The sequence below is a fragment of the Fusarium proliferatum genome (genome assembly GCF_900067095.1).
Source record: "Fusarium proliferatum ET1 genome assembly, contig: FPRO_scaffold008, whole genome shotgun sequence".
In the NCBI taxonomy this organism is placed as follows: Eukaryota; Fungi; Ascomycota; class Sordariomycetes; order Hypocreales; family Nectriaceae; genus Fusarium; species Fusarium proliferatum.
In genome coordinates, this window is record NW_022194797.1 from 2,083,576 (window position 1) to 2,106,822 (window position 23,247).

At 48.4% G+C, this 23,247-nt stretch overlaps 8 protein-coding genes and 1 non-coding gene across 9 annotated transcripts; 5 read left to right on the forward strand and 4 right to left on the reverse strand.

Moving 5' to 3' along the window:
• Positions 1–91: 91 nt before the first annotated feature.
• FPRO_14517 (uncharacterized protein) lies at positions 92–1,546 on the reverse strand (the record flags this gene model as incomplete). Its single annotated transcript, XM_031219551.1, has 5 exons — positions 92–271; positions 320–748; positions 798–1,017; positions 1,069–1,214; positions 1,268–1,546. 5 exons carry the CDS (start codon positions 1,544–1,546, stop codon positions 92–94), a joined length of 1,254 nt encoding a protein of 417 aa, XP_031085299.1.
• Positions 1,547–3,592: 2,046 nt separating this feature from the next.
• On the forward strand, positions 3,593–4,606 carry FPRO_14518 (uncharacterized protein; the record flags this gene model as incomplete). The annotated part of the gene is made up of 1 exon (XM_031219552.1): positions 3,593–4,606. The coding sequence occupies one exon, from the start codon at positions 3,593–3,595 to the stop codon at positions 4,604–4,606; it is 1,014 nt and encodes a 337-aa protein (XP_031085300.1).
• A 580-nt stretch (positions 4,607–5,186) lies between these two features.
• Positions 5,187–7,423, forward strand: FPRO_14519 (uncharacterized protein; the record flags this gene model as incomplete). The annotated part of the gene is made up of 3 exons (XM_031219553.1): positions 5,187–5,433; positions 5,481–6,400; positions 6,449–7,423. 3 exons carry the CDS (start codon positions 5,187–5,189, stop codon positions 7,421–7,423), a joined length of 2,142 nt encoding a protein of 713 aa, XP_031085301.1.
• A 1,187-nt stretch (positions 7,424–8,610) lies between these two features.
• tRNA lies at positions 8,611–8,750 on the forward strand. Its single transcript has 2 exons — positions 8,611–8,647; positions 8,715–8,750. It is a non-coding gene; the product is annotated as a tRNA-Tyr (tRNA).
• A 332-nt stretch (positions 8,751–9,082) lies between these two features.
• FPRO_14520 (uncharacterized protein) lies at positions 9,083–10,585 on the reverse strand (the record flags this gene model as incomplete). The annotated part of the gene is made up of 2 exons (XM_031219554.1): positions 9,083–9,860; positions 9,912–10,585. The coding sequence occupies 2 exons, from the start codon at positions 10,583–10,585 to the stop codon at positions 9,083–9,085; spliced, it is 1,452 nt and encodes a 483-aa protein (XP_031085302.1).
• A 669-nt stretch (positions 10,586–11,254) lies between these two features.
• FPRO_14521 (uncharacterized protein) lies at positions 11,255–12,463 on the reverse strand (the record flags this gene model as incomplete). The annotated part of the gene is made up of 5 exons (XM_031219555.1): positions 11,255–11,500; positions 11,549–11,784; positions 11,838–11,866; positions 11,915–12,073; positions 12,120–12,463. The coding sequence occupies 5 exons, from the start codon at positions 12,461–12,463 to the stop codon at positions 11,255–11,257; spliced, it is 1,014 nt and encodes a 337-aa protein (XP_031085303.1).
• Positions 12,464–13,632: 1,169 nt separating this feature from the next.
• FPRO_14522 (uncharacterized protein) lies at positions 13,633–14,196 on the forward strand (the record flags this gene model as incomplete). Its single annotated transcript, XM_031219556.1, has 1 exon — positions 13,633–14,196. One exon carries the CDS (start codon positions 13,633–13,635, stop codon positions 14,194–14,196), a length of 564 nt encoding a protein of 187 aa, XP_031085304.1.
• Positions 14,197–15,948: 1,752 nt separating this feature from the next.
• On the reverse strand, positions 15,949–18,090 carry FPRO_14523 (uncharacterized protein; the record flags this gene model as incomplete). The annotated part of the gene is made up of 2 exons (XM_031219557.1): positions 15,949–17,518; positions 17,567–18,090. 2 exons carry the CDS (start codon positions 18,088–18,090, stop codon positions 15,949–15,951), a joined length of 2,094 nt encoding a protein of 697 aa, XP_031085305.1.
• Positions 18,091–21,538: 3,448 nt separating this feature from the next.
• FPRO_14524 (uncharacterized protein) lies at positions 21,539–22,915 on the forward strand (the record flags this gene model as incomplete). Its single annotated transcript, XM_031219559.1, has 4 exons — positions 21,539–21,605; positions 21,655–22,112; positions 22,160–22,429; positions 22,478–22,915. The coding sequence occupies 4 exons, from the start codon at positions 21,539–21,541 to the stop codon at positions 22,913–22,915; spliced, it is 1,233 nt and encodes a 410-aa protein (XP_031085306.1).
• Between the last annotated feature and the right edge of the window lie 332 nt (positions 22,916–23,247).

The following is a 23,247-nucleotide window of genomic DNA, read 5'->3' on the forward strand; positions in this document are numbered from 1 at the left end:
CTCTAAGCATGTGTTAACAAGACCAGCAAAGCCAATCCATCAGTCTAAAATCCACACCAAGTCAATGCCCGAGGCTCATTGCATCTGCAGCTTAGTGCAGACCAACAGCAGATCGGATGGAGTTGATGAGGATGTTGTTGTAGTCGCCACCAGCCTCGTAGGTACCGAATCCAGCGAGCTTGTTCTTAAGAACGAACTTGCCCTTGTCGTAGAAAGACGCAGCGTTGTCGTAGCTGACATAGATCTCACGCTTGGCATCGTAAAGAACAGGCTATTCCAGTTAGTCCTATATCCATGTATCTCTAGGTACATGACTTACTGTCTGACTGCAGTTATCCCAAGCAGAGGCAATACCAGAGGCAGGGTTTCCCTTAGTATCGAGGAAGTGAGCTTCCTTGATCAAGCTCCAGAAAGGATAGGTGCCTCCAGGAGGGTTGGGGTTACCGCAAGCATCGATGAGAGGATCGTTGTCCCAGCTGCTTCCCTGGAAGCGATCGGTAGAGTTCTGGGCGGGGTACAGCTGGAGCTTGTGGTTCTTGCTCTTGCCAAAGGCGGAGGTGCTGTTGACCTTGAAGCCGTGGCCATAGTTGGGAGCGCCGAGGACGAGCTGGGAGGCGGGCATGCCGGCGGCGGTCCACTTGGTGACGGAGTCTTCGGCGGAGCCCTGGTCGTTGCGGGGATCGCACGAGCGGTAGAGAGCGGAGTTGGGGCCGGCGACGGCGGACCAGGCGCCGTAGTAGTCGTAGTTCTGAAGGTGTTAGTAGAGGTCAAGGTTGGTACTGGGGAAAGTTGCATACCATGAGCATGATGTAGTTGAGGACATCAGCAAAGCCACTGACATCCTTGGAGGCGACACCAGTCTTGTCGTTCCAGGGGAAGACAGATCCAGCGGCAGTGATGTAGTAGTTTTTACCCTTGGGGTCCTTGCGAATCTCCTTGAAGAATTCGAGAAGGTTGGCAGTATCATCCTTGTTGATGACGTTACATCCGAGACCCTGGCGGTTGGGGTACTCCCAGCTGAGTTCCGTCAGTTACGATCCTCCCCTTGCTTGGGGATCATGAACTTACTCAATGTCAAAGCCTTCGAAGCCATACTTCTCAACAAAGTCGATGACATTCTTGACGAAATTGGTGCGGTTCTTGGCACCGTCGATGTTGCTAGACAAGAATCGGCTTCCGGCCCAACCACCAATCGAGATAAGAGGCTTGACGTTCTAGAAGCACATTAGCTAGGTCAATCTCATCAAGGTCCTTTTCGATAACATACATGCTTCTTGGCATCCTTGACGAAACAAGGAATGTTCTCGGGGTGCGACGTGGAAACGTTGAGTGATCCATCAGGCGTAGTCTCAGCAAAAGCATACTTCACATCAGTGTACTTGTCCCAAGGCATCGCCGAGACAGGAAATCCCCTAGTGGAGTGGAACCCCGCAAAGTAGGTCGAGGCAACCAAGTACCCCTCACTGTTCACAGGGGGAATGACGCTGGCGCTACCAAGGCTCAGCAGGCCTACAAGCGAGGCCGAGATGGCTTTGAAGGATGGCATTGTTGCACTGTTATTTTTAACCGAGAATAAAAAAAAGAGCGTAAGAAATGAAATGAGTGAGAGTGATGGGCATCGGCTGATTGATCGGGGGGTAAGCAGCGGGTTATATATGTCTGTCGTTATTAACGTTGCATTACAATGCTACTCTAATAAGCTTTGTGAACAATTTCGGCGCATCGCAATAACAAAAACGTATGAGCTGCCGCCGCAGAACAGAGCATTAAGCCTCAATGCCCAGCGCCCGTCGCAGCGGCAGTTAAAATCCCCTGAATTGAAGCGCTAGTGCAAAGTTTATTCCCTTTGACTCCCCGCTTCTAGAAAGCTTCCTCCCTGTCATTTCCGCATCTGCCGAGCTACGGTTCGTGCTTTTTTGCTGAGGCTGTCTCAGGTTTAGGCCCCAACAAGCATAGGGGGGGGGACGCGTTGGCTGACCATTTCTAGACAGGTTGGTTGCTATGTACGTCATTGACTGTCGCTTGCATTACCGAGAGAGAGGATAGATCTGATGGCGCTGCCACTGGTGGTTAAAATGCTACTGTGCCGTGCCGTTGACGCGTATGATGTGACGGTGTAATTGAAGATACGGGAACTTTCTGGGTGATAGACTTCATCTCATTTCACTGTAAGGGTATTTCTTTGGGTACAGATGATTCAAAAAGGTCCGGTTTTGCCGTGTTGTGGTTGCAGTGGGTTAACTACCGTTCCAAAGGGTCGGGGGATCTTCACTGAGGAGAATTCTGTTGTAACCGCTCGGCACGTATGCTGGAGGGTATCGCGAACACGAAACGGCTGCGATGGTTTGGGATTGGATCACGTACGGATGATGAATGGAACTTATTTTCTCAAGAATGAAGGAAAACATCTCCATCAAGTTGTGAAGAGAGTCTCGTGGTCACCCGACGCGTCAACAGTCGCGTAATACCCGCGCAACGATGTTCGGAGAATTTCACGGCAGCGCAACGGCATTACCGTGAACATAACAATTAAGATGACAAGATCAGATAAAAAAGGCGATTAATTTGTATCACGTACCTCTTGCGCGACCTCCTGTTTTGTTATGCGAATGCTGGCAATGCCTCCGGATCAAATTATCCCGGAATTGCCGGCGCATGAACCCCGGGCATTGACCTTCATCCCTTTTTGTCGGCACGATCCGGCATCCCACCGTTGGAATCCCACTGCCAAGAATAGACACTGTCGATCGTTTCACGGGGTAGAATGATTGGAGGCCAATGCGAAGTTTCGACGGATGGTGAAACGTCAAAGTCATTGCACACTGGCACGCGTTGAGCCCGCTTGTGAGAGGGCTGGACAGACACCTTACGATGCTGGATACCTAGTCCAAGTAAGGTAGCTGAAACGTTCAGGCTGACTTCAACGGCTGCGTTGATGATCAACGATAAGATATTACTTTTATGGTCTTCAGCTTTTTTCTTATCTCAATAGTCCTTTGTTAAACGCTCTAGTAACCCTTTCCAACGGGTTGCGATACATTTATTTGAGTTCGCTGCATTCTGAAAAGGTCTAGGGTAAGCAAACCCGCGAGTCAGCCAATACGGTCATCTCGGGATCTCCTGCCTATTGTGCAGCCCTCAATTCTTCCCCACGCACTAACACTCAGCTTGTCTGTGGGGAAGACGATTCATCCTTATCTCGACTCCAGCGATGATAGCCGTCACTCTAACTCTCCATCTGGTGATGGCCTAGTCTCACTGTCGGGTTCACTATCTTTGTTGATGTTGTTTCGGCACTCGGATCCGGGCTGTTATGCTGACGGCTTAGCCCGGCATTGTCAGATAGCTATTCGCTATACTCTTTGGGAAACTGACATGTTTCTGGAAGAAGAAGTAGGCTGTTGGATAGATCATGATGACTGAAACTGAAAGATGTGAGGCTGGGGAAACAAGTAACAGTTTCCGAAAGACTTGTGTATATAAACTCTTGTGAAGCCAGCATCAAATAGACTTGATCACTTACAATCACAACCATCTTCAGTCTCTGACTTCACTTACACTTCTCCTCCAAACATTTACAACAACCTCCAAAATGGCCGCTCTCAACGCAGACACCCTCGACATGTCCCTCTTCTTCGGGACCCCCTCCCAGAAGCAAGACTTCTGCGACTCCCTCCTCCGCCTCCTCAAGAAGCGCGGCGGCGTCAAGTTAATCAACCACCCCATCCCCTCCGCCGCCATCCACGAGCTCTTCGCCCAAACAAAGCGCTTCTTCAACCTCCCCCTCGAGACAAAAATGCTCGCCAAGCACCCTCCCCAGGCAAACCCCAACCGCGGGTACTCCTTCGTCGGCCAGGAAAATGTCGCCAATATTAGTGGTTACGAGAAGGGCCTTGGACCGCTAAAGACTCGCGATATCAAGGAGACTGTGGATTTTGGATCGGCGACTGATGAGCTTGTTGATAACCTTTGGGTTCCGGAGGAGGAGTTGCCTGGGTTTAGAGGGTTTATGGAGGGGTTTTATGAGATGGCTTTCAAGACGGAGATGCAGCTTCTTGAGGCGCTTGCTATTGCTCTTGGCGTTTCTCCTGATCACCTGAAAGCGCTGCATAACCGCGCTGAGAATGAGTTCCGGATCTTGCACTACCCTGCTATTCCTGCTTCAGAACTCGCAGACGGAACAGCAACCCGCATCGCTGAGCATACTGATTTCGGTACCATCACCATGCTCTTCCAAGACTCTGTCGGCGGTCTTCAAGTCGAGGACCAAGAAAACCTCGGAACATTCAATAATGTCGAGTCAGCTTCTCCCACTGACATCATCCTCAACATCGGTGATTCTCTGCAGCGCTTAACGAACGATACTTTCAAGGCTGCGTGCCATCGCGTTACGTATCCTCCTTCTATCAAGGCTGGTGACGGCGAGCAGGTCATTCCGGAGAGATACTCTATCGCTTACTTTGCGAAGCCCAACCGAAGTGCGTCTCTGTTCCCGCTAAAGGAGTTTATTGAGGAGGGTGTTCCTTGTAAATATGAGGATGTTACTGCCTGGGAGTGGAATAACCGCCGCATTGAGAAGTTGTTCTCTGCTGAGGCTAAGGTTTAAAATGGGAGATGGGATCCAAATTGATAGTTTATAGCATAGCGGAATTTTATTTACTATAGTGTTCTCTAAGTCTCGGTTGTCTGCATCATCGTGATTCCACTGATCGAAACAAGGTTTGTTGCCTTTTGGCTCTTACAGACTGCCAGTTATGCTCTGGAACTCTACCTCCTCTATTTTGAACTTGCATCATTGCATACTCACAATTCCTCAATACTTGAAGTATTTGATGCCCATTGTAAGATAAGAGGCTGATCCAAATCATGTCTGGGTACCCACAACTTGCAACCGACTGACGCCCTTTGTCTTGTCTTGTCCAAATCTCCACCAAAAATGCCACTATTGCCCATCACGCGGAGAAACAATCTCGAAGCCTCAAGCCTCACACTAGAACACCTTAGCTCCCTCTCCCAACCTATCAAACACTCCCAATTCACTTCCTAGGTTCTAATTCGCCAATCCCCGTCGCACTCGCCGATAAGCCCCCTCCCAAAAAAGCAAGCAATCCCGATCCCCTTCCTCTTAAGACAAACCCTCACTCCCCATCTTCATAATGAATTAGTATCAACTCAAACGAATTAGTATGTCCAACACCAAATCCAGACGAACGCACTCTTTTGGCGGGTGCAAGACATGTCGGAAACGTCATCTCAAATGTGATCAGTCTCTTCCGCGGTGTAATCGCTGTAAGCAGGCGGGACTGAACTGTGAGGGTTTCACGCCGGCGCTGAGATGGTTGGTTTCGACGGGGAGGGAGGTTTATGATAGGCAGCCTACGCAGATTGCTGATGTTGGGGCTGAGCAGTATTCGAGGAGACATTTGTTTACTGGTAAGTGAATCGAGTGTGTTGTATAATGGGCTAGGCTAATTTTGTAGAGGAGGATAGGGAGCTTATGAGCAACGCTCTTGTTACGAATGTCCCATCGACGGTGACGGCTGCTCTGAACCAGATTGATGAAGAGTCCAAAGGGTTGGATGTTAAAGATGACGCAGCGAATACTTGCGAAGTTGGTCCTTTTCAGGTCTTCAAGTTCGAAACAAGTCAGTCCGCCACAACGCCTTCAGACCATGTCTCATTCAACGACATGGATCTCGACACTCTTTCGGAAAACCAAACACAAGACTTCTCAGAAACCATCGAAAACGATCAAATAGCCTCCAACGACTTCTCAACAACGTCCCTCGACTTTCTGCACTGGGGTGATTTATTCACCTGGGATGTCAGCGTTCTCGACAATCCGCCTCAACTCCCATTCGACAACTTCAACACTTTGCCCATGAATCTAAATTGGCCTAATGAATCCAACATGGGCTTCTCTGGATCTTTAGACATGATGCCTTTTGAAACGGCGAGCGATGACGTTGCGTGGCCACAGCTTGATCTCATGATGGACGCACCTCTACTTCTAAAGCACTTCAACGACGACGTCATCAGCCAGATGGGTTCTCTCCCCATCAACGAAAAGTCAGCTTGGAAGACTCTTCACTATCCATCTGCTATAATGACACTGAGCGAGTTGACAATGTTGGATGTGGATAAAGATCAGATCAAGCGTGCTAACCTGGCTACCTTTTACGCTCTGATAGCTGTTTCGTCATTCCATCTGTCGCTCAACTCCATCACGTTCCCGAATCTAGCTCGGCCTGGCGATCATTGGAAATCGCTGTCAAGTCGGACCTATGAAGCTGCTAAACAACATCTCAAAGTCAGCCTTGAAAAGGAATCGCAGCCTGGGCCGCACAAGGCGAAGTACAAGGAGCAGTTGATGGGTATAAGTGCCGTGTTAGCAACAGCAGTACGTTCTCCTACTACCATACACTCCTACATAGACTAACCATCATAGCTTCTCTCCGGCAACGAAACAGACACTCGCTGGTGTCTCACAGAAATGGAACGCCTCATAAGCTGGCGCGGCCTCACCAAACCAAGTATATCCCGCCGCGCCCGCCTCCTCCACAACATCTACGCCTGGATGCGCATCGTCTCCGAGAGTCTAAACGTATACCTCGACGAGAACCACGCCATTGAAACACCCTTCCGCACCACAACCTCTCGCTCCATCAATCCCGACATGACACTCGACAACTTCCTGCATCTTGAACCCCGAAAACTCCACGGTCAGAAGACGAAACGCGATATTAAAGACATTCACCTCGCAGATGCATCGCAGGATCATGAGAACATGTATATGCAGATCTACGGCGTTCCAGAGACGTGGCTCAGTCTGGTGTCGCAAATAACACGCCTTGCCAACGTAATGGATCGTCTGTCCGCTTCTAAAAAGTCCGATGCAGAAGCGCTCATGGCATTACAGCCGCGTGCTTCATACCTAGAAAACGCAGTCTGTCTTTTCCGCTCCCGCCACAACGAGGGCACAGCCATGAGCGCCAGTCCCAGCGCCCCAGGCGGAACACCACATATGCACATGGTACGCGCCCTCGCCTCCGCGCTGGTGATATTCTTCTACCGTCGTATTCGCAATGTAAATCCCCTGGTTCTACAAGATAGTGTCAATGATGTTGTTGAGTCGTTGCACGCGTTTGATGAGGCGCTGGAGAGGAATAATCTGCTTGGGCCGGGGACGGCGTGGCCCGCGTTTATAGCGGGGGCGGAGGCGAGTGCGAGACAGAGAAGGGACATAGAGGAGTGGTTGGATAAAGGGTTTGGGAGGAGTGGGTTTGAGAGTTATAGGGCGTCGAAGGAGGTGTTGGTGGAGGTTTGGAGGCGGAGGGATGAGGCAGAGGGGATGCCGTCTGGGGATGTTTGTACATGGATGGAGGTTTGTAGGGATTTACGTCGGTGGCCGTTGGTGTCTTAGTTACGCGGTAATGATTACGAAGTCATGCAATTTGTGTCAAAGACGTATCGATTGAGACTATTACTTGGTTTCGAACTGTTGCTCTCAGCCTCGGAGCGATACTCTCTTGCAAGTTACATGTTGCCCAATGTCCCCCTAGGAGCAGCTGGCCCTTTTTGCGTCGATCATGGCTATCGAAAAACAGTCGCAAATGAGCCCACAAATAATAAGCTTCGTTCAACAATTCATCGGCCAATATGGAGGTTTTGATAAACTTTGGGGTATGTCTGAGCATTGTAATGGAAGTCTAGCTTCCGGATGTTCAATGAGATCAGATCTGTTGCCACTTCCAAATTTTCTTCGTTTCATAATTGGACGCTCAGTCGCTTTGGTGATAGGATTTTCATCAATGGATTGGCTCAAGTCGTGATGATCAGGCAATGGCATCAACGAAAGACTCTTTGCATTTTGCGGTAAGTCAGATGGTCTGCACGGACAGCATTGGTAGACATATCGCTGGCAGCTTTTAGGGTCGATCACCTCGAAGCAGTCAGCAGATAAGCCTGAGTTGCAGACATTGGTAATCTTCGGTGGCCATTCCCCTGACGACAGTTTATTATGGCCTTTGATACATGGCTTCGAACCATTAAAGGGGCTATTGATATAGTATCGAGTTACCCCAACACTACTGCCATTAATCTTGCTTTAAATTTTGGATGCTTTATATACCAGGTCTTGCAATACCAGCTATTGGAGCAGCATTACTAAGGCTGACCCGTAAGCGTCAAGCATTAACGAGCGATCCTAAGTTCCGCCCTCAGCCCACTCGGATCCCAGATGAGAAGAATTCTAAGACAGATTTAGAACAATAGAGAATAAGTTTAGCAAGCTGTTGTTGAACTTTTCAGCTTCAAAAGAGCTTGTAAAGGTTATTAACTATTATCCCCAGCTTGTCTTCTTATCAGCCTATTTAACTTAAGTAGGTAAACTGTATTTAATATTATAGATAGATTAAGTAAGAAGTCTAACTATTTATTTATTAATTAAATATTATCATTTATTAATATTAATATCTTTATATTAGTAATTAGTATCTATTTAGTAAAGAGGATAGCTGCTAGGATGTAAAAATTAAAAATCGGCAAGTGCAATAACGCAGGTCGCTACTAATTGGAGTTTCTCTGCTCTGCTTACCAACCATTAAAGAAGCCGGCGTGGCCTAATGGCTAAGGCGTCTGACTGTAAGTTGCCCAAGTGCTTAAGTTCAACTCCTGGAGATTATGCTAACTAGAAAAAATAGTCTATAAAGATTATCAGAAGATCGGGAGTTCGACCCTCCCCGTTGGCTGTGGCACTTTTTGCCATTTTTGTATCGATCAAAACCCTGGAAATCGCGAGACCATCACAATGCCCACCTCGGGTGAAGGACTGTCCTTAACTCCACGGGCATCAGAAGGTCCTCTCAATCAGGCGCGCGAGCGCGACGTGGGAGAACTAGTACGCAAATCAAGGTTATGCGATCTCCCACAAGCAAGCCATCTTGAGCAAGGACCAATGGCGTAATTAGTTTAAGTGACGTGCCCAAGAAGCTCGCATCAACTCATTTCCAAGTACAAGTGGATGATGGTAATGGGGATATTGACCTTCATTCTATCAAGTTACTCTCACAAAAGGAGAATTCTACCCATATTGTGCTGCTTCATGGTTGACCAAGTCGCTTCTTGTAGTTGGAGCTCCTTCAGAAAAAGTATGACTCTGCTTCGTTGCCTTATCATGTTGTTGTACCCCCACCTCCGGGTATATGCTTTCGAGGCCAGGCCGGACATCCGTGTGAGCATGCATCATCTCAGACGTTACCTTGAAGGGATATTCGAATTGGGGCTGGAACCCAGCAAGGACATTCGCCCTAAACCAAGGAACGTAAACATCCCTCGCCCATCTAGCCAACTCCCGTATCCCAGCGACAACAGCATACGTATCCAGAATGCTCTGCGTCGTGCCGAACTGTCTCTCCGTCCAAAGAACAGTCTTGTCACCCTCCAACGTCGAAAACACAAAGAGCCAGCGATGGCCTTGCACGATGATCCCCGGTATAAACCCCAATTGCTCCAAAACCTCGTTCGCTTTTTGATTCCGCAGTATTTCGTCTTCTGCTGTCACAGGTTCTGGTGTAAGGCCAATAACGGAGCGGAGGAAAGCCCACTGCGCGGCATGCCAAACTCCCATCTGGAGCTGCGCGGCGTCGAGTTCTTTGCCGGGACGCTTAGTCTCGATGCTCATAACTATGGGGGATAGTTGTAACGGCGCGAAGTCGGTGTGGTTTACGGTCAGCGTTGGTGTTCGACGGCCGAGGGCTTGGAGGGCGGGGGAATCGGTGGGATTGAGGTAGAGACAGAAGTCGACCATTTTGGCAGTCGAGGAGTAGGGTAAGAAGCGACGATGCGGGCGGGCGGTGGTGCTAGCAAGCAATTAGCTGGAAGACAGGTGATGCAGAGGTTGGAAAGCTTACCAGGAAGTAAAGTTGATAGACTCGGCGGTTGAAGCGTCGGGTTGCCTTAGTATAGCCTGTAGAAGACGATGATGCACTTCCATATTCCAAGCCGCCTCTTCATGATTCGTGTCATGACAGTGACGCGCAAAATTGCAGATTTGAGCTATTTCCTCTGGGAGAGGAACTCGTCCCGGCAACGTATCGTCACCCTCTTTGAATGCAAACCTCCACAAGCGCGTATTCTGTTCCCTTACAAATGGACTCTCCAGAATAGCACTCTTCTTGCCAGCAGGCAATATCTCAATCCTACTCCCGATTTCCTGAATTGTATCAAGAAGACTGGAGATGACCGGGGGCGCGGTGTCAACATTTAATTGTCTGCACTCAAGCCCTCTTTCTTCCAGCCTCAGCCTGAGCATTTGTTTCTTCGGCGAACTCGATCGTGATCCCTCACCCGATTCAGACCATGAAGCGGACGAACCGGTTGATGAAGGAGGAGGGAGGTTTGCAGCGCGCGGTGTACGATCTGGATCGACGAGGCGACGACGCTTTGGAGTTGTTCCCTCCATTGAATCTGAAGTAGGCGGACTAGGCAGCGCTGCCTTTCGCTTGGAGGTCTTGGAGAGGGCTTCGGATGACAGGTATTCGTCGGGGAGGGAGTCGAGCCAAGATGCTACACGCCGCTCAAGCATGGTTGGCGTTGGTGAAGTGATTTTGACATTATTCGATGATGGATTTGTTTGATGGGCATTTTTGGAGATCGATGCTTGAAGCTGGAGCTGATGTCACAGAGGGGTTGGCGCGACAACAGCCCCACTGTATTGGATTTGCTGCGATGTTGATTTTATGCTTGATCATTAAAAGCCGTTAAGTTTTTGAGAAGTCCAAGACCTTAGAAGACAGATATTATACATAACAGCGCTTGTCTCTATAAATTGACTAGGAATTTGAGTGAAGCCCATCTGAAGAGACCGCGTTGAAGGATAAAAGTCACTGCCGATCACGGCGAGCCAAGAACCCGGAGCCGACTGCGCGGAGCTGTGATCTTGGCAGAACTGACAGAGTTTGGTCTAAATTAAATTAAAGTCTATCTAATTATGTATATGTCAATTGTTTTCGACATGCAATGGATCTATTGATATTTATTTCCGCCAACAAGCATTCTACGCGGTTCACCACATCATCCGACATCGCCCTTAGGCTATGGTCTGGTCGGATGACTGCATCCGCTCATCCGATCCTCAATCTACGAGAATCAGAAAACAGCAACAATTGCACGAATAAAGCCTTATAAACATATCTCTTCGTATTGGGTATCATTAACTAACTATCTCACCATCCGTACTTTCCAACATTGCTCCTCAAACATTCTCTAAATACCGTATGGTACATTTCGACGTATCAGGTGACGACCTCGCAGGCATATGCACACCCGCCGAAGACGGTAGGCTCTGTAGATCGTAAAAGTCAAAGTCCCCTGGATTTGTAGCGTTCGATGGTGATCGCTCGGGTCGGTCGTCGTGCTGTCGTTTCATGTCTTTGACAAGAGCGTAGAAGAAGGGGGTGTTGGAGACGATGCATGCGCAGAGAATCTCAATTGAAGCCCACTACCACGCGTCAATAAAAGCAGAGTACCAGAACGGAGGGATGATTACCATTGATCGGGATCGTTGAGACACGGATTCGTTGAGGATGAGAGGGAGGCGGAGGATCGTAATGGCTACCAGGACAGCGCCGACGCTGAACAAGAAGCCAAGCTGTAGTTTCTCCTTAATATCGAGTCGGAGATGTCGAAGCATCGGAAACGGGAGAATTATGAGCGCAATGTTTATTATTATGTTGCAAACCGCCATTAGTATCAGGTTGCCGACGGCGCGATTGCATGCGACTTCTGTGGTGATGTTAGCTGACATGAGGTGGCGAAAACTTTTCGTCGCTGCTTACTCGTATCATCGTAATTAAGCGCCCACATTCTGTCATCTAGTTAGCAATGCCCGGGGACAGTCTTTAGGTGAACGTACAGTGATAGAGGGCGACATTCGGCGAGAATTGTTATAAACACAGCGATGAACGTGGCGATGATGAACCACCAGAGTGCATCCGTGACGGGTTTGCCCCAGCGGAAGACATCGATGAAGCGTGAATAAAAGGCCAGCAGCCCCAACTTCAAACACCACAAACTACCCAAATCAGCAAATTTCCTCTCAAGCGTAACGGTCCACGTACAACATGGCGTAGAATATCCGCGCAGGTATGAGAAGCTTATGCGAAAGCTCTCTATCCCCATCAATACTCTCCACGCTCTCCCCCCAAGTCTGCGCCTCCGCCTGCGTCGCAGGATCGTACGTATGGTCCGGATTCAGTGTGAACGAGAGGAGTATACACACAGCGCGCCCGACGAGCGGTATTATCGCGATGGTCATGTAGAAGTCGTCGATGCGCCATCGTCGGTGGCATGTTCTGTGGATGTGGCAGCGGAATATGAGGCGGTACAGACACCTAGCTACGATGAGGGCGACGCATATAGCAGTCGATGCTAACGTGAGGGCTGCGTCCGAGGACGATGCCATGCCTGCTCATGGTGTTGTTACACTGGAGATCATGTCATGTCATTGTTGGAAAAGAGAGGGAGATTGTGGAGGAGGGCGAGATGGATGGATGGATGGGGTTGGGGGAGGCGAATTGCCGGGTTGCGGGGAACGGGTCGTTACCCAAGGGAAAGGATCTGGGGATCATTCAAATCCCTCGTCAGTGGGCGCTTCGGTTACGGGGTGTGATGTTGAAGGATTCAGACTAGGGCTGTTGAGCTAACGACTGAGCTATCGTTCAACGGGCATCGTTGCGCCCACTTCAAAGCGCACAAGTCAACCTGAGTAATGTTTCTCTCTCTGTGAGAAAGCTTCATTTCGTCACTCTGATCGTTGTGCAAACGGTCGGCGATCCTTGCATTTTTGACATGCAGGGGACCTTGCACTGTCTCAGATGAAGGACAAGACTTTTAATTGATGGTGATTTGTTTCTGCGGCGTAGTAGCAGCGTTGCATTTTCTAATTAACGGTTTTTCTCGAAAACTGGGAACGGCAAACTCTAAAATGGCACTGTTGCTTACAGGGCGCGCGCTTCAATCTGGACCGTTTCATCCCCGTTGAAAGCTCATTTCGGTGAATTGGTGACTGGTCTCTGCCGCTTTGACTTTCAGCGCACCGTTCCGAGCGGAAGTCAAAGTGTTGTACAGCGACGATCACAGCAACGGTTGGCGATAAACGAATGTCACGCGTCCAGAAGTGCACGCACAGACTGTCGCTTCGAGACTCGTGATGTCGGTCCGCAAGTTGGTTTAGCGTCGGCTAACTACTGAGCTGAGGAATGGTGGCCTTTTAGTTCATTGACCGCCTCAAGCTCACCCCGCATTTCAATCCTTAAGTATGGCTTGTGACGGAATGCTGGCGTTGCATTATAGATTCGATCTGATAAATAATTCATTTTCACAAAGAGAACAACGTTTGTTTCCTCTGTAAATAACGGAGCTATTGGTGACTACCCTGTAGCGTAGCATTGTTGCTTAATCATCACAGTAATCACAGATTCACAGTCGTTGGGCAGCAACTCGTCATTTGACTGCCAGCCTTGCGCAAACATGTGCAACTCCTCATAGGAAACAGACGATGATATAAGTGGCCTGAGCCTCTCTGAGTGTATTGATGCGCCAGTATCTCGTAGCGGCTGTCATACGCACATAATGTCTGATGATACATCTCGTCCACCGCCGGCGCCTCCGCTGCCGCCTGCTCTCCCGAAGAAACAGTCCAAAGCATCTTCCTTTAAGCCGAGAGTGAGAAGAGACCCAGAAGACTGGTTTTACCAGCCTCCTAGGCATGCAGCCCAAGCCGATCTCTTCGAGCCGCCTACAGGGCCTTATTTCGTGTACGGAACACTGATGGATCCAAAGATGCTCGCCGATATCCTCGGGCTGAAAGAAAAGCCCGAGATGCGGCCCGCCAAGATCAGAGGCTACGCACGGAAACTCTGGGGACAGTATCCTGCTATGCAAGATGGCCCGCAGGATGCACAAGTCAGTGGTTCTGTGTATCATGTGCAGTCTGTTGCTCATGCGAAGAGATTGGCGCAGTACGAGACCAACAACTACAGAGCCAAGCCATGCCTTATTCAGTATACAGACGGAAAGGAACCTGCTGAGGATTCTGGTCATGTGTTCATGTTCGTTGGTAATCCACGGGATTTAAAGGACGGGGAGTTTGATCTGGGAAAATGGTTGAAACGAATGGGACGATCATCTGCATAAGAATGTAAAATGTAAGTGAGTGAACACTATATCAAAGAGACTTTACTCTATGCCTTGAGCTCTTGGTACATACCTTGGCAGTACCCAGAATTACCTTAAGTTTCGTCTCAAACGATTTGTTTAGGTATCTCATTTGGTGGCAAGTCTGTCTAATTAAACCTTTTCTATTACCTTCATATCAACTCAAAGCAGCTAGACAAGCTGTACAAATCCAGAAGACTTCTGCTGCCAGAAATCAGCTGCAAACGACAGACCAAACAGCCGGCTCAGAGCTCCACTACTCACTCGGTAGTCCGGGCCAAAAACTGACAGATTTAATAAACGACTATTGTTTTCCCTCGCAAATGGCCAACTAAGCTCATGTTGTTCCTGTGAGTAGTAATGGTCTAGCTGAACCATCATCGGAGCTTGCTGCGATCAAGATCGAGAGGCATGATGAGAAAATAATAACCTTGGTCACGGCCATTCACGTAAATCAGCCAGAGAGTGTATCGGGCTTTGAGCTATTTTGTCGATTGATTGGAGGCTTTATCGTTCTATTATTTATCGTCTTAAGAGACTCCATCTTAAGAAAGTCAATCATCAGATAATGACCAACTGGTAAATTATACCTATTATAAGATTCAGATTTTGAAAACAGCTCTGATTAGAGAGTATTGCCGCCAAGCTTATGATGACCTAAAATGGCGTTGGAGAACAGGGATTTCTAAATCCTTTTCAGACTTATCTTGATATCAACGAAACTATAATAAAGAGCGCTCACATTCTTTCGTTTGTACTGGTCCACGCAGTTCAGTCAGCTGGTTTATCAGACATGTCTGAAGGTACTGTAGGTAGCTCGATCCGGACATCCAATAGCTTGGGACATTATTAACTTAACACCTGAAGCATACATATCATTACTTCCTTGTCATTGCCTAATGTAACCTCAGCCTGTATACTCCTCCCACTTCGCACAAATGGCCAGAAAGTTCCATATTCCTCGGTCCAACCCGAAGTGGGATCACCACGGCAAGCAGTAGTGTTGCATTGAGCGTGCGATAGAGGTTTGGTGTTGCATTATCTCACCTGCATGTGCGGCAGAGTCTTTTGGGACCAGTCCATGTATGCAACACGCTCGGGACAGCCAAGAACCGTGATACGGAACGAAAAGGTTCGAGCACGTGGTATGCTAGCTATTTTGACTGTGACCCTACCCCTTATCTTGGTGCTGACAATGGTTCGACTTCTCACAGCCTTCAGCGCTCGGAGTATCCCACTTGGTTTGTAACCATCTTGCAAGATAACGGAGCCGGCCGCGCCGAAGATCGATCGGAAGGCCTCCGGAGGATTCATGAGCATAGAGATGAAGCGGGAAGAGGAGTGACACCATTGCATGGTCTGTGAACATCGGGCAAGTTGATGTCGTGCTGAGGTAACCTTGTGGCGAACGCCAAGGAATAGACTGCCTACGTTCCGTTTAGGCAATTTTGAAGGTGCATCTGTCATTCACTAAGCCGAAGCAACCGCAGAAAAAAGGAAAATGCAACGGGCATGGCACCAGACAACTGGAACGGCGTTTCATGAGTCACAACTGGGTCGTCACAGATCTTGTTCAAGTTCATTTAAGCAAAGGTCTTGGGTTAGGCAATGTAGTAAATTATCTGTTAAATAATTGACATGATACCGTAAACACAATGTAAATAATGCCGAAACAAGAACATCCCTATAATCACGTGCCTTCTCTCTCACTCTTCTATCATAACATCGATATCACCAGGAGTAAGCATCCACCTCAAGTTCAAACACAGTCTTAGAGTTGCGTCCAATGCCAGCAACAACAGCTCGGACGTCATCACACAAGGATCCAGGGCCTGATACCACGATACCGACTCTCTTCCAGCCTGCTGATGCCTCTTCATCGATGAGAGCAGCAACATCAAATCTTGAGCCAATTCTAATGTCGGTCTGTGCAGTGTTCACGGCATCAAGGGCTGGCTCGATCTCGGTGACGAGGCATCGAGCTTCTGCTTTGACGCTCCATGCCAGCTTGACGTTCCAGTGATTGTGAATGAGTGCAAACAGACTAGTGATACCAACACCACCAGCGATGAGAAGAAGCCTGTCGCAGCGTAGGACCTGTCGTGTGTCGCTGCCAGGATAAGGACCCTCCAAGAAGGTGAGTAAGCGGTCATGGCTCTCGAGATACTTTGTGATACCGGTCGACTTTTTGATGAAGAGCGTGACTCCAGCTGAGATCTCGGCCGAGGCTGATGACTGCCTGACCACTGCAATCTGAGTCGTCGACTTCTCAATATCTTCTAATCCCGAGGAAGCGCCTGGTGAGGTTGGAGATCCAGGCGTAGCTGAGGTTCCGCGTCGTTGAAGTGCAACTGTGGGAATGACGGAGAATGGATGATTCTCCCAAGGTCGCATCGGAGCAAGTGTTGGAAAGTAGACAAAGACATGCTTTCCAGGATCCAAACCCCAGCGAACGCCTGGGACATCAACTCGAACGTAACCAGCGCCAATGTCCTTAACCTTGGATCTCAGAATACCCAGTCTGATTACTCGTACGATTCGAACAAGGCGCTCAAAACCCCAAAGAGCAATGGCAAGGTAAAGCCAGATCTCGTGTCCAGTTGTGTAACCGGGAGAGTGGAGACGAATAGAGGCATATCGCAGCATGAGATGATACCAGCATCCGACAATGACAAGCGCAGCAATGAGGATGTGCATAAGCAGGAAAAGCTCATAGTTGGCCTTTCGAACATAAAGTCCACTACCAAGGCAGGTAATCACAGTGAAGATGATAGCGACCGAGCCCCAGCGTCTCCAGTCAGTAGTGCCCATTTTGTCAGAGCCAACCAGGACAAAAATGGCGTGCAGGACAGCCAGAAGAGCAAAGGTTCGGCCAATCCATCGGTGAAGTAGGATAAATGTCGACCGTGACCAATTAGACAGCCACAAGAGGAGGTTATTCCTCGAGGGGAAGAGGATGATTAGCGGAAGTAAGGCAAATGCAAGAGCTCCAGTGCGGTAGACGAGGTACGCAAGTAGTTCTCTCCGTTCACCCATGAATCTGGCATGCGGCTGACGGAGCTCGTAGTCGATGGCGGTAAAAACAACGACGAGAGCAAGGATCAAGGCGATATATAGACCTTGACCAACAGAGGGAGCATTACCCAGTTTGAATGGTAGAGGACGTACGGAGTAGGTGCCGATCATGCTTGGATAGAGGATGTATGGTTTGAGTTTGTCGTAGACTGATGGGATGAGAGGGAGGTATCCGGACCAGGTCATCAGAATCGGTATTCCAACGGCAATGACAACAAGAATGATGCTGTACAAGTTAGTAGCTTTCATCTCTGGGGGAAACTGAGTAACATACCCATATCGTGCTCCCATTATCATCTCATGGTTCGTCGCCCAGAGTGAGTTCCATTGACTGAGATATGCGACTGGCGCGAGAGCTGATGTCTGGTTGAGAACCTTGTCTGTCATGTTGAGTTGATAACGAGGTGGTTTCGGATCAACTTCCATGAGAGCCTGGGAGTATGACCACTTTGCGGGCACGAACTTGCTCCCTGTAATCCACTCCTCCCAGTAACCTTCAATCTTTGACAACTTTTCATCACCGCAATTTTCACTCATACACCAAGCCACCGATGTTAGGAAGGCGGTGTCGTTGGCTCGACAAGCCGGTGGAGTCGCCATGTGTCCATCGTGCATGCTCGAGCAGGGTAGCATCAGAGGAGTGAAGGATCGAAGACATGCTTCGGCGCAGACAGGATCATATGAAGTCAATCCATATCCCTCAAGTCCCTGAGCGTATGTTGAACTGACTTGAAGTGCCAGCAGCAGTGAGAGGGAGTTTAGCAGTGCCATGCTGCCGCTACCCCACTGACGGTTCATGGTAGGATGTTCAAAATGATATCAAAAATATTCGCAGATTGCGCAAAGATGAGATCATCCAGTGATCATTTATAGAATAGAATAGCGGTGATATAGCTTTGAGTTTGTGTTATGGACAGGCCGGTGGATGACACCTGCTTTATACATCGACGTGCCATCATCGAGCCCAACCAGGCTGGCGGGCCCAGACCTCGACCAGGATATTCAAGCAACACCAACGCAAAGATCCATCACAACGTTACTACCCATACGCCCAATGCTTCAGTTACATCATCCCGCTTCGACTCCGGCCATCGTGATTCATCCCAAGAATCCCCACGGGGAAACTCTAATTCCTCGCTCCAGAACCTCTATCAAAACCAAAACTTCTCCGCCTGCTTCCGGGTCCTGTTTCGGTCATCGGCCCATTGCAGGCCCGATTAACCGTCTAGCCGCTTGCTCCGTTCGCTGCATGCCTCGATGAACATCTCTTGGCAGGTCATGCTGAGAACTTGTGGTGAAATTGCGTGCCAGATCAGCGTTGCAGTGCAGTTGGCCCTTCCGGAGTGGGAGCCAAGAATCTTAGATACCTGGAAGAACGGGAACGTGTGCCGTCTATTGAGATTCAAAGAGTCAGTTGACTTCTACTATCTTGAACTGAAAGTCCATCGAAGATTCTCGATCTTCATTTTCTTGCTGTAAGTGAGTGTTGGCTTCCAAGACATCTTATCGCCGATCAAGGAATTCGGAAGACCACATTCCGAAAACCAATATCTCACTTAATAAACACTTATTGGATAACCTGGGCGACCCAATTCGGACCGTATTATATTACTACCCCGAATATTGACGTCGGTCATTTAGCCGGGACTATACTCGGCGGATCTATTGATCTTGATCAGATAACCAACCCTATCGGTAAACTCGGCGAGCTCTTTTTAAGCTTACGCGTTTTGAGAGAAAACCTGGATTCGAGAACGAGGGTATCGTTCGATGTCTTATACTCATTCGATTCAACGTCATTAACGGCCTCGGAGGAAGACATTCCGCGTCCTATATCGTCGACGGCAGATCTGGTTAAAGATCGACGAATAGTGAAACTCGAGGTACTTTGCCGAAATTTGCTTAGTAAATGTTTCATAAACAAGGCTAATAACCGTGCCCCTTTGTTATTCATGCGGGAAAAACTTTAATCAGATGAACTGCCGTAAACGTACCAAGTTTTCGCTTACAAGGGCTTTTGCCTCGCTACTATCGACATTTTGGGAAGCTGGCAATTGCGACAATGAGGCTTGATAAGGTAAATGATAAGGATAACGAATCATTTGGCTTGTTTAGAAGGAGGTACGGAGTAGCCAAGAGCGGTGTAGCATTCTCAAGTAGGGTAAGGTTACAGCGAACGAAGTATTTACTGTAATAGTGTCTTTTTTCGGGTGTATACCACAGGAAGCCTGTCTCAAAATGAAGGTACTTTCGCCGTGTAGCCGGCGACCATGTTTGAAAGCATCGTGGACCTCTGCAAAGTATATGTAGTTGGCCTGGATCACACCTCTGTCTATGACTTCCCAAGATTTATTTGGTCTTTTTGCTGATTTGTAATCTTTGAACAAAGCCAGATTGTGCCAGACAGAGACCTAATAGTCAAAGCTTCTGTGGAATTCTTTTCCGCAACTTTCCTTGAGTATGATGAAATACTTGTAGTCATCACAAGACCCTGAAGGCTCTACTAAGCCTTGAATCAAGATAGAAGCGTCTTCCTATTTCCGTTGTCGACCAAAGGATATACCTCGAGAAATCCAAGCACGAAGTCCTATGACCTGGTAAGGGACAGTAATTGTTCACTATGCAACCTTCTGATGTATAAGGTTCCTGTCAAGGTTGATTGCACCGATGCTGGTATACTATCGCTTGGGAACATGTAGAAAGAAAAGAGGTAGAGTAAATGAGGAGGGTATATCCATGTGACAAGATGGAGAGATTCCCTCGATATTCCTTCCGTGATATTTTGTAGTCAAGCTTTACCCTATTTGTGTACTTCACCTTTGTGGCCTGGAGGCTGAAGCCTCTTTTGACCCCTCAACCTTATCATGGAGACTGTAGTAGGGGCTTGTCAAGTATAGATGGATGAAATTTAATCTGTTAATCAAGCAGTAGCTCATCTTCAACAACAGGATTATTCCAGAACTGGATCCGACTTATTTTCCAATATTTTGAGATTTATTGAGTATCGAAGAAATAGACCAGTAAATCCAGTCGACATACAGAAAGACACTTACCGTTTGCCATAAGTGAATGCTCTATATGTCAGTCTTTGTCATGGAGGCCTTTTGGACCGTCATTTGGACAGTCAATTGGGTGGCAGCCCCTACGGCTACTATCCGTACGAGCGAGTCACTGGCATTCTACCCTTCTCTGTGGCGATATAAGCTGTCAGCCACATACCTCAACTGCAAATAATACATTCTTTTCCATCCGCTCTGGATGCCGCCTCACCTGTTCATCATGAGCTGCCATCCGATAACTGCTGTATCCCCCACGTGGCTCATCATCTTTTAGACCTGCTTCTTTCGGCGACCGTGGTCTAATTCCCGGCATTATTCACGGTGATCTGATAGTAGTTCCGTGCAGCACACTGCGAGATAGACCGAGATGCACAGGCATCGCCGATGCAAAGGCGGACTCTCCTGTTGCAGACACTATCACTCTATCATACGTCAAAAATACCTCGCGTGTTGACTTGAACTTTTTATTCTATGGGCCATTGACAGGTCAACTTGCAGCGTCGCATTTTGCCAACATGCTGGTCCACCGACCCCACGAAACAACAAAAGAACCAGGACAAGCCGTATTGAGCACTGAAACCGCTCTCAATAAATCAGTGACCACGGTTATTTAAACTTTGAATCCGACTCATCCGATATATCGCCTCAAAATGAAGGGTTATGCGTTAAGGGTTCATCTCAAGTAAATAGATATGCGATCCGTGAGGCATGCTCTCATTAGATGAACAGGGTTGTTAGTGGAGTTCGTCTGAAACCCCAACCTTCAGCCGCAGTCCTTCATCTGCTTGCATTTTGCAATCCTGGCATGAGCCAACCAGCAGTATTCTCAAGCGAGAGGAATGTGGAATGACGAAAGTCCCATTTGTGAAAAATCAAGGTTGATGATCGACCGTTTCATATGCCAAAACGAAACGGTCCATCAGTCGGACCGGCAAATCATGTTCAGGATTGTTCTCCATCGCGGAAATCTGCAGGATGGATCGGTGCTGGATGGAGAGATCGGGCGGATGTATTCCGTTGTTATCAGGCCATGTGCGCAGGTATGTGAATGGAGTATAATCCTTGCTAACCTTGATTGAAGACATATATATCCAAGACATTAAACGGTATTATGTCTCTTCTTTCGGCTCTACAAGTGCAGTCAAATAGACGTTCACTCCATTTGAACAGAAATACCTGTCTCAAACATGCATCTGAAATCAGTATTGCCATTCTTTCTCGCCGGAGCTGAAGCATGGACTCCACAGTCTAGAGGTTAGTAAATCAACGTCATCATCAGGGTGCACATATTCACTTCATGTAGCTATTGCAAAGGCCAACGGTGAGAAAATCATTGAACGATGGCTCCCAAACGATGACAAAATCCGGGGCGTCAACCTCGGTTCACAATTCATCATCGAACGATGGATGGCTGAAGAATCATGGAAGAACATGGGCTGCAGTGCCTACAACGACGAATGGGCCTGCGTCAAGGGCATCGGCCAAGAAAAAGCCAACGCTGCATTCAAGAAGCATTGGGAGACTTGGATCACGGAAGATGACATAAAGCAGATCGCAAGTATTGGTCTTAATGCCGTTCGTATTCCCGTCGGATACTGGATGTACGAGGACATCATCCAGAAAGGCGAATACTGGCCCCGGGGCGGTATTTGGCATCTTGATCGTATTGTTGGGTGGTGTAAGAAGCATGGAATTTATGCAGTTATCGGACTTCATTCTGCACCTGGTATCAGCTCACCGAATGAGCAGTTCACCGGCCATGTAAGCAATTGTTTCATCTCCCCAAATCTAAATTAACCAGGTTGCAGTCCATCCCCAACCCTGGATTTTATACTGCCGAAAACTATGAGCGAGCGTTCAAGTTCCTCGAGTGGATGACCAAGCGCATCCATACTAATGGGAATTACACTACCGTCGGTATGCTTGAGGTTCTGAATGAGCCTGTACGCGCTGGAAAGTGGAAGGCTGAGGCAGATGACATGATTAAGAACTACTACCCTGGTGCATACAAGCGCATCCAGGCTATGGAGGGCTACCTGAAGGTTCCCAAAGCTGATCGCTTACACATTCAATACATGGTAAGTTACATGTATTCAGTTTCAAATCTCGCGCTGACTTCATCGCAGGGCAAAAGCTGGGGCGCAGGCGACCCCAGACTATATCTCCCAGACGACGACCTCATCTTCTTCGATGCCCACCGCTATCTATCCTTCGACAACAGAATCACTGGCAATAAGAAGGCATATATCGAAACTGCCTGCCAAGACAACATGGGCCGGCACGTCTTTGTCGGCGAATGGTCCCTGTCAGTTAACTCAACATTGAAGAACACCGATGAGTTCAAGATCCAGGGCCAGGAAACATGGTACAAAGCTTACTGGGCTGCGCAAGCTGAGTCTTTTGAGAAAGGCGATGGCTGGTTCTTTTGGTCCTGGAAGTGTGACGGAGAGCTCGGGAAGAAGGATTGGCGATGGTGTTATCAAGCTGCTGTCGCTGCGGGCGTCATTCCCAAGGATGCTGGCAAGGCCAAGAGTTTGAGCCCTTGCGCTAGGTATACAAAATAAGTGGATAAGCCATTGGGAGAAAGCTCAGTTCTTCTGTTCTGTATATAGTTTGAGCCTACTCGGCTGCTGATGCCGAGCGAGCAAAGCAATGGTGGCTTTGAGTATCAGAAGTCTAGCGAATTGTTCCACTGCCGAAGCCACTGGCCTATCATTTCTCTCTGATGGCGTCAAAGCTAGCGGATTAATTGGTGGCCGTTTCCCGCTTGGCCTAGTGGTGAATCATAGGCGTTTCAGCTCGGACATGTTGCATCGTGAAACGCGGCATGTCGAGAGAATATCGGTGTAAATACCAGCTTCATCGCCTCCCCAAAAACCAAATTTATCTTTTTCTT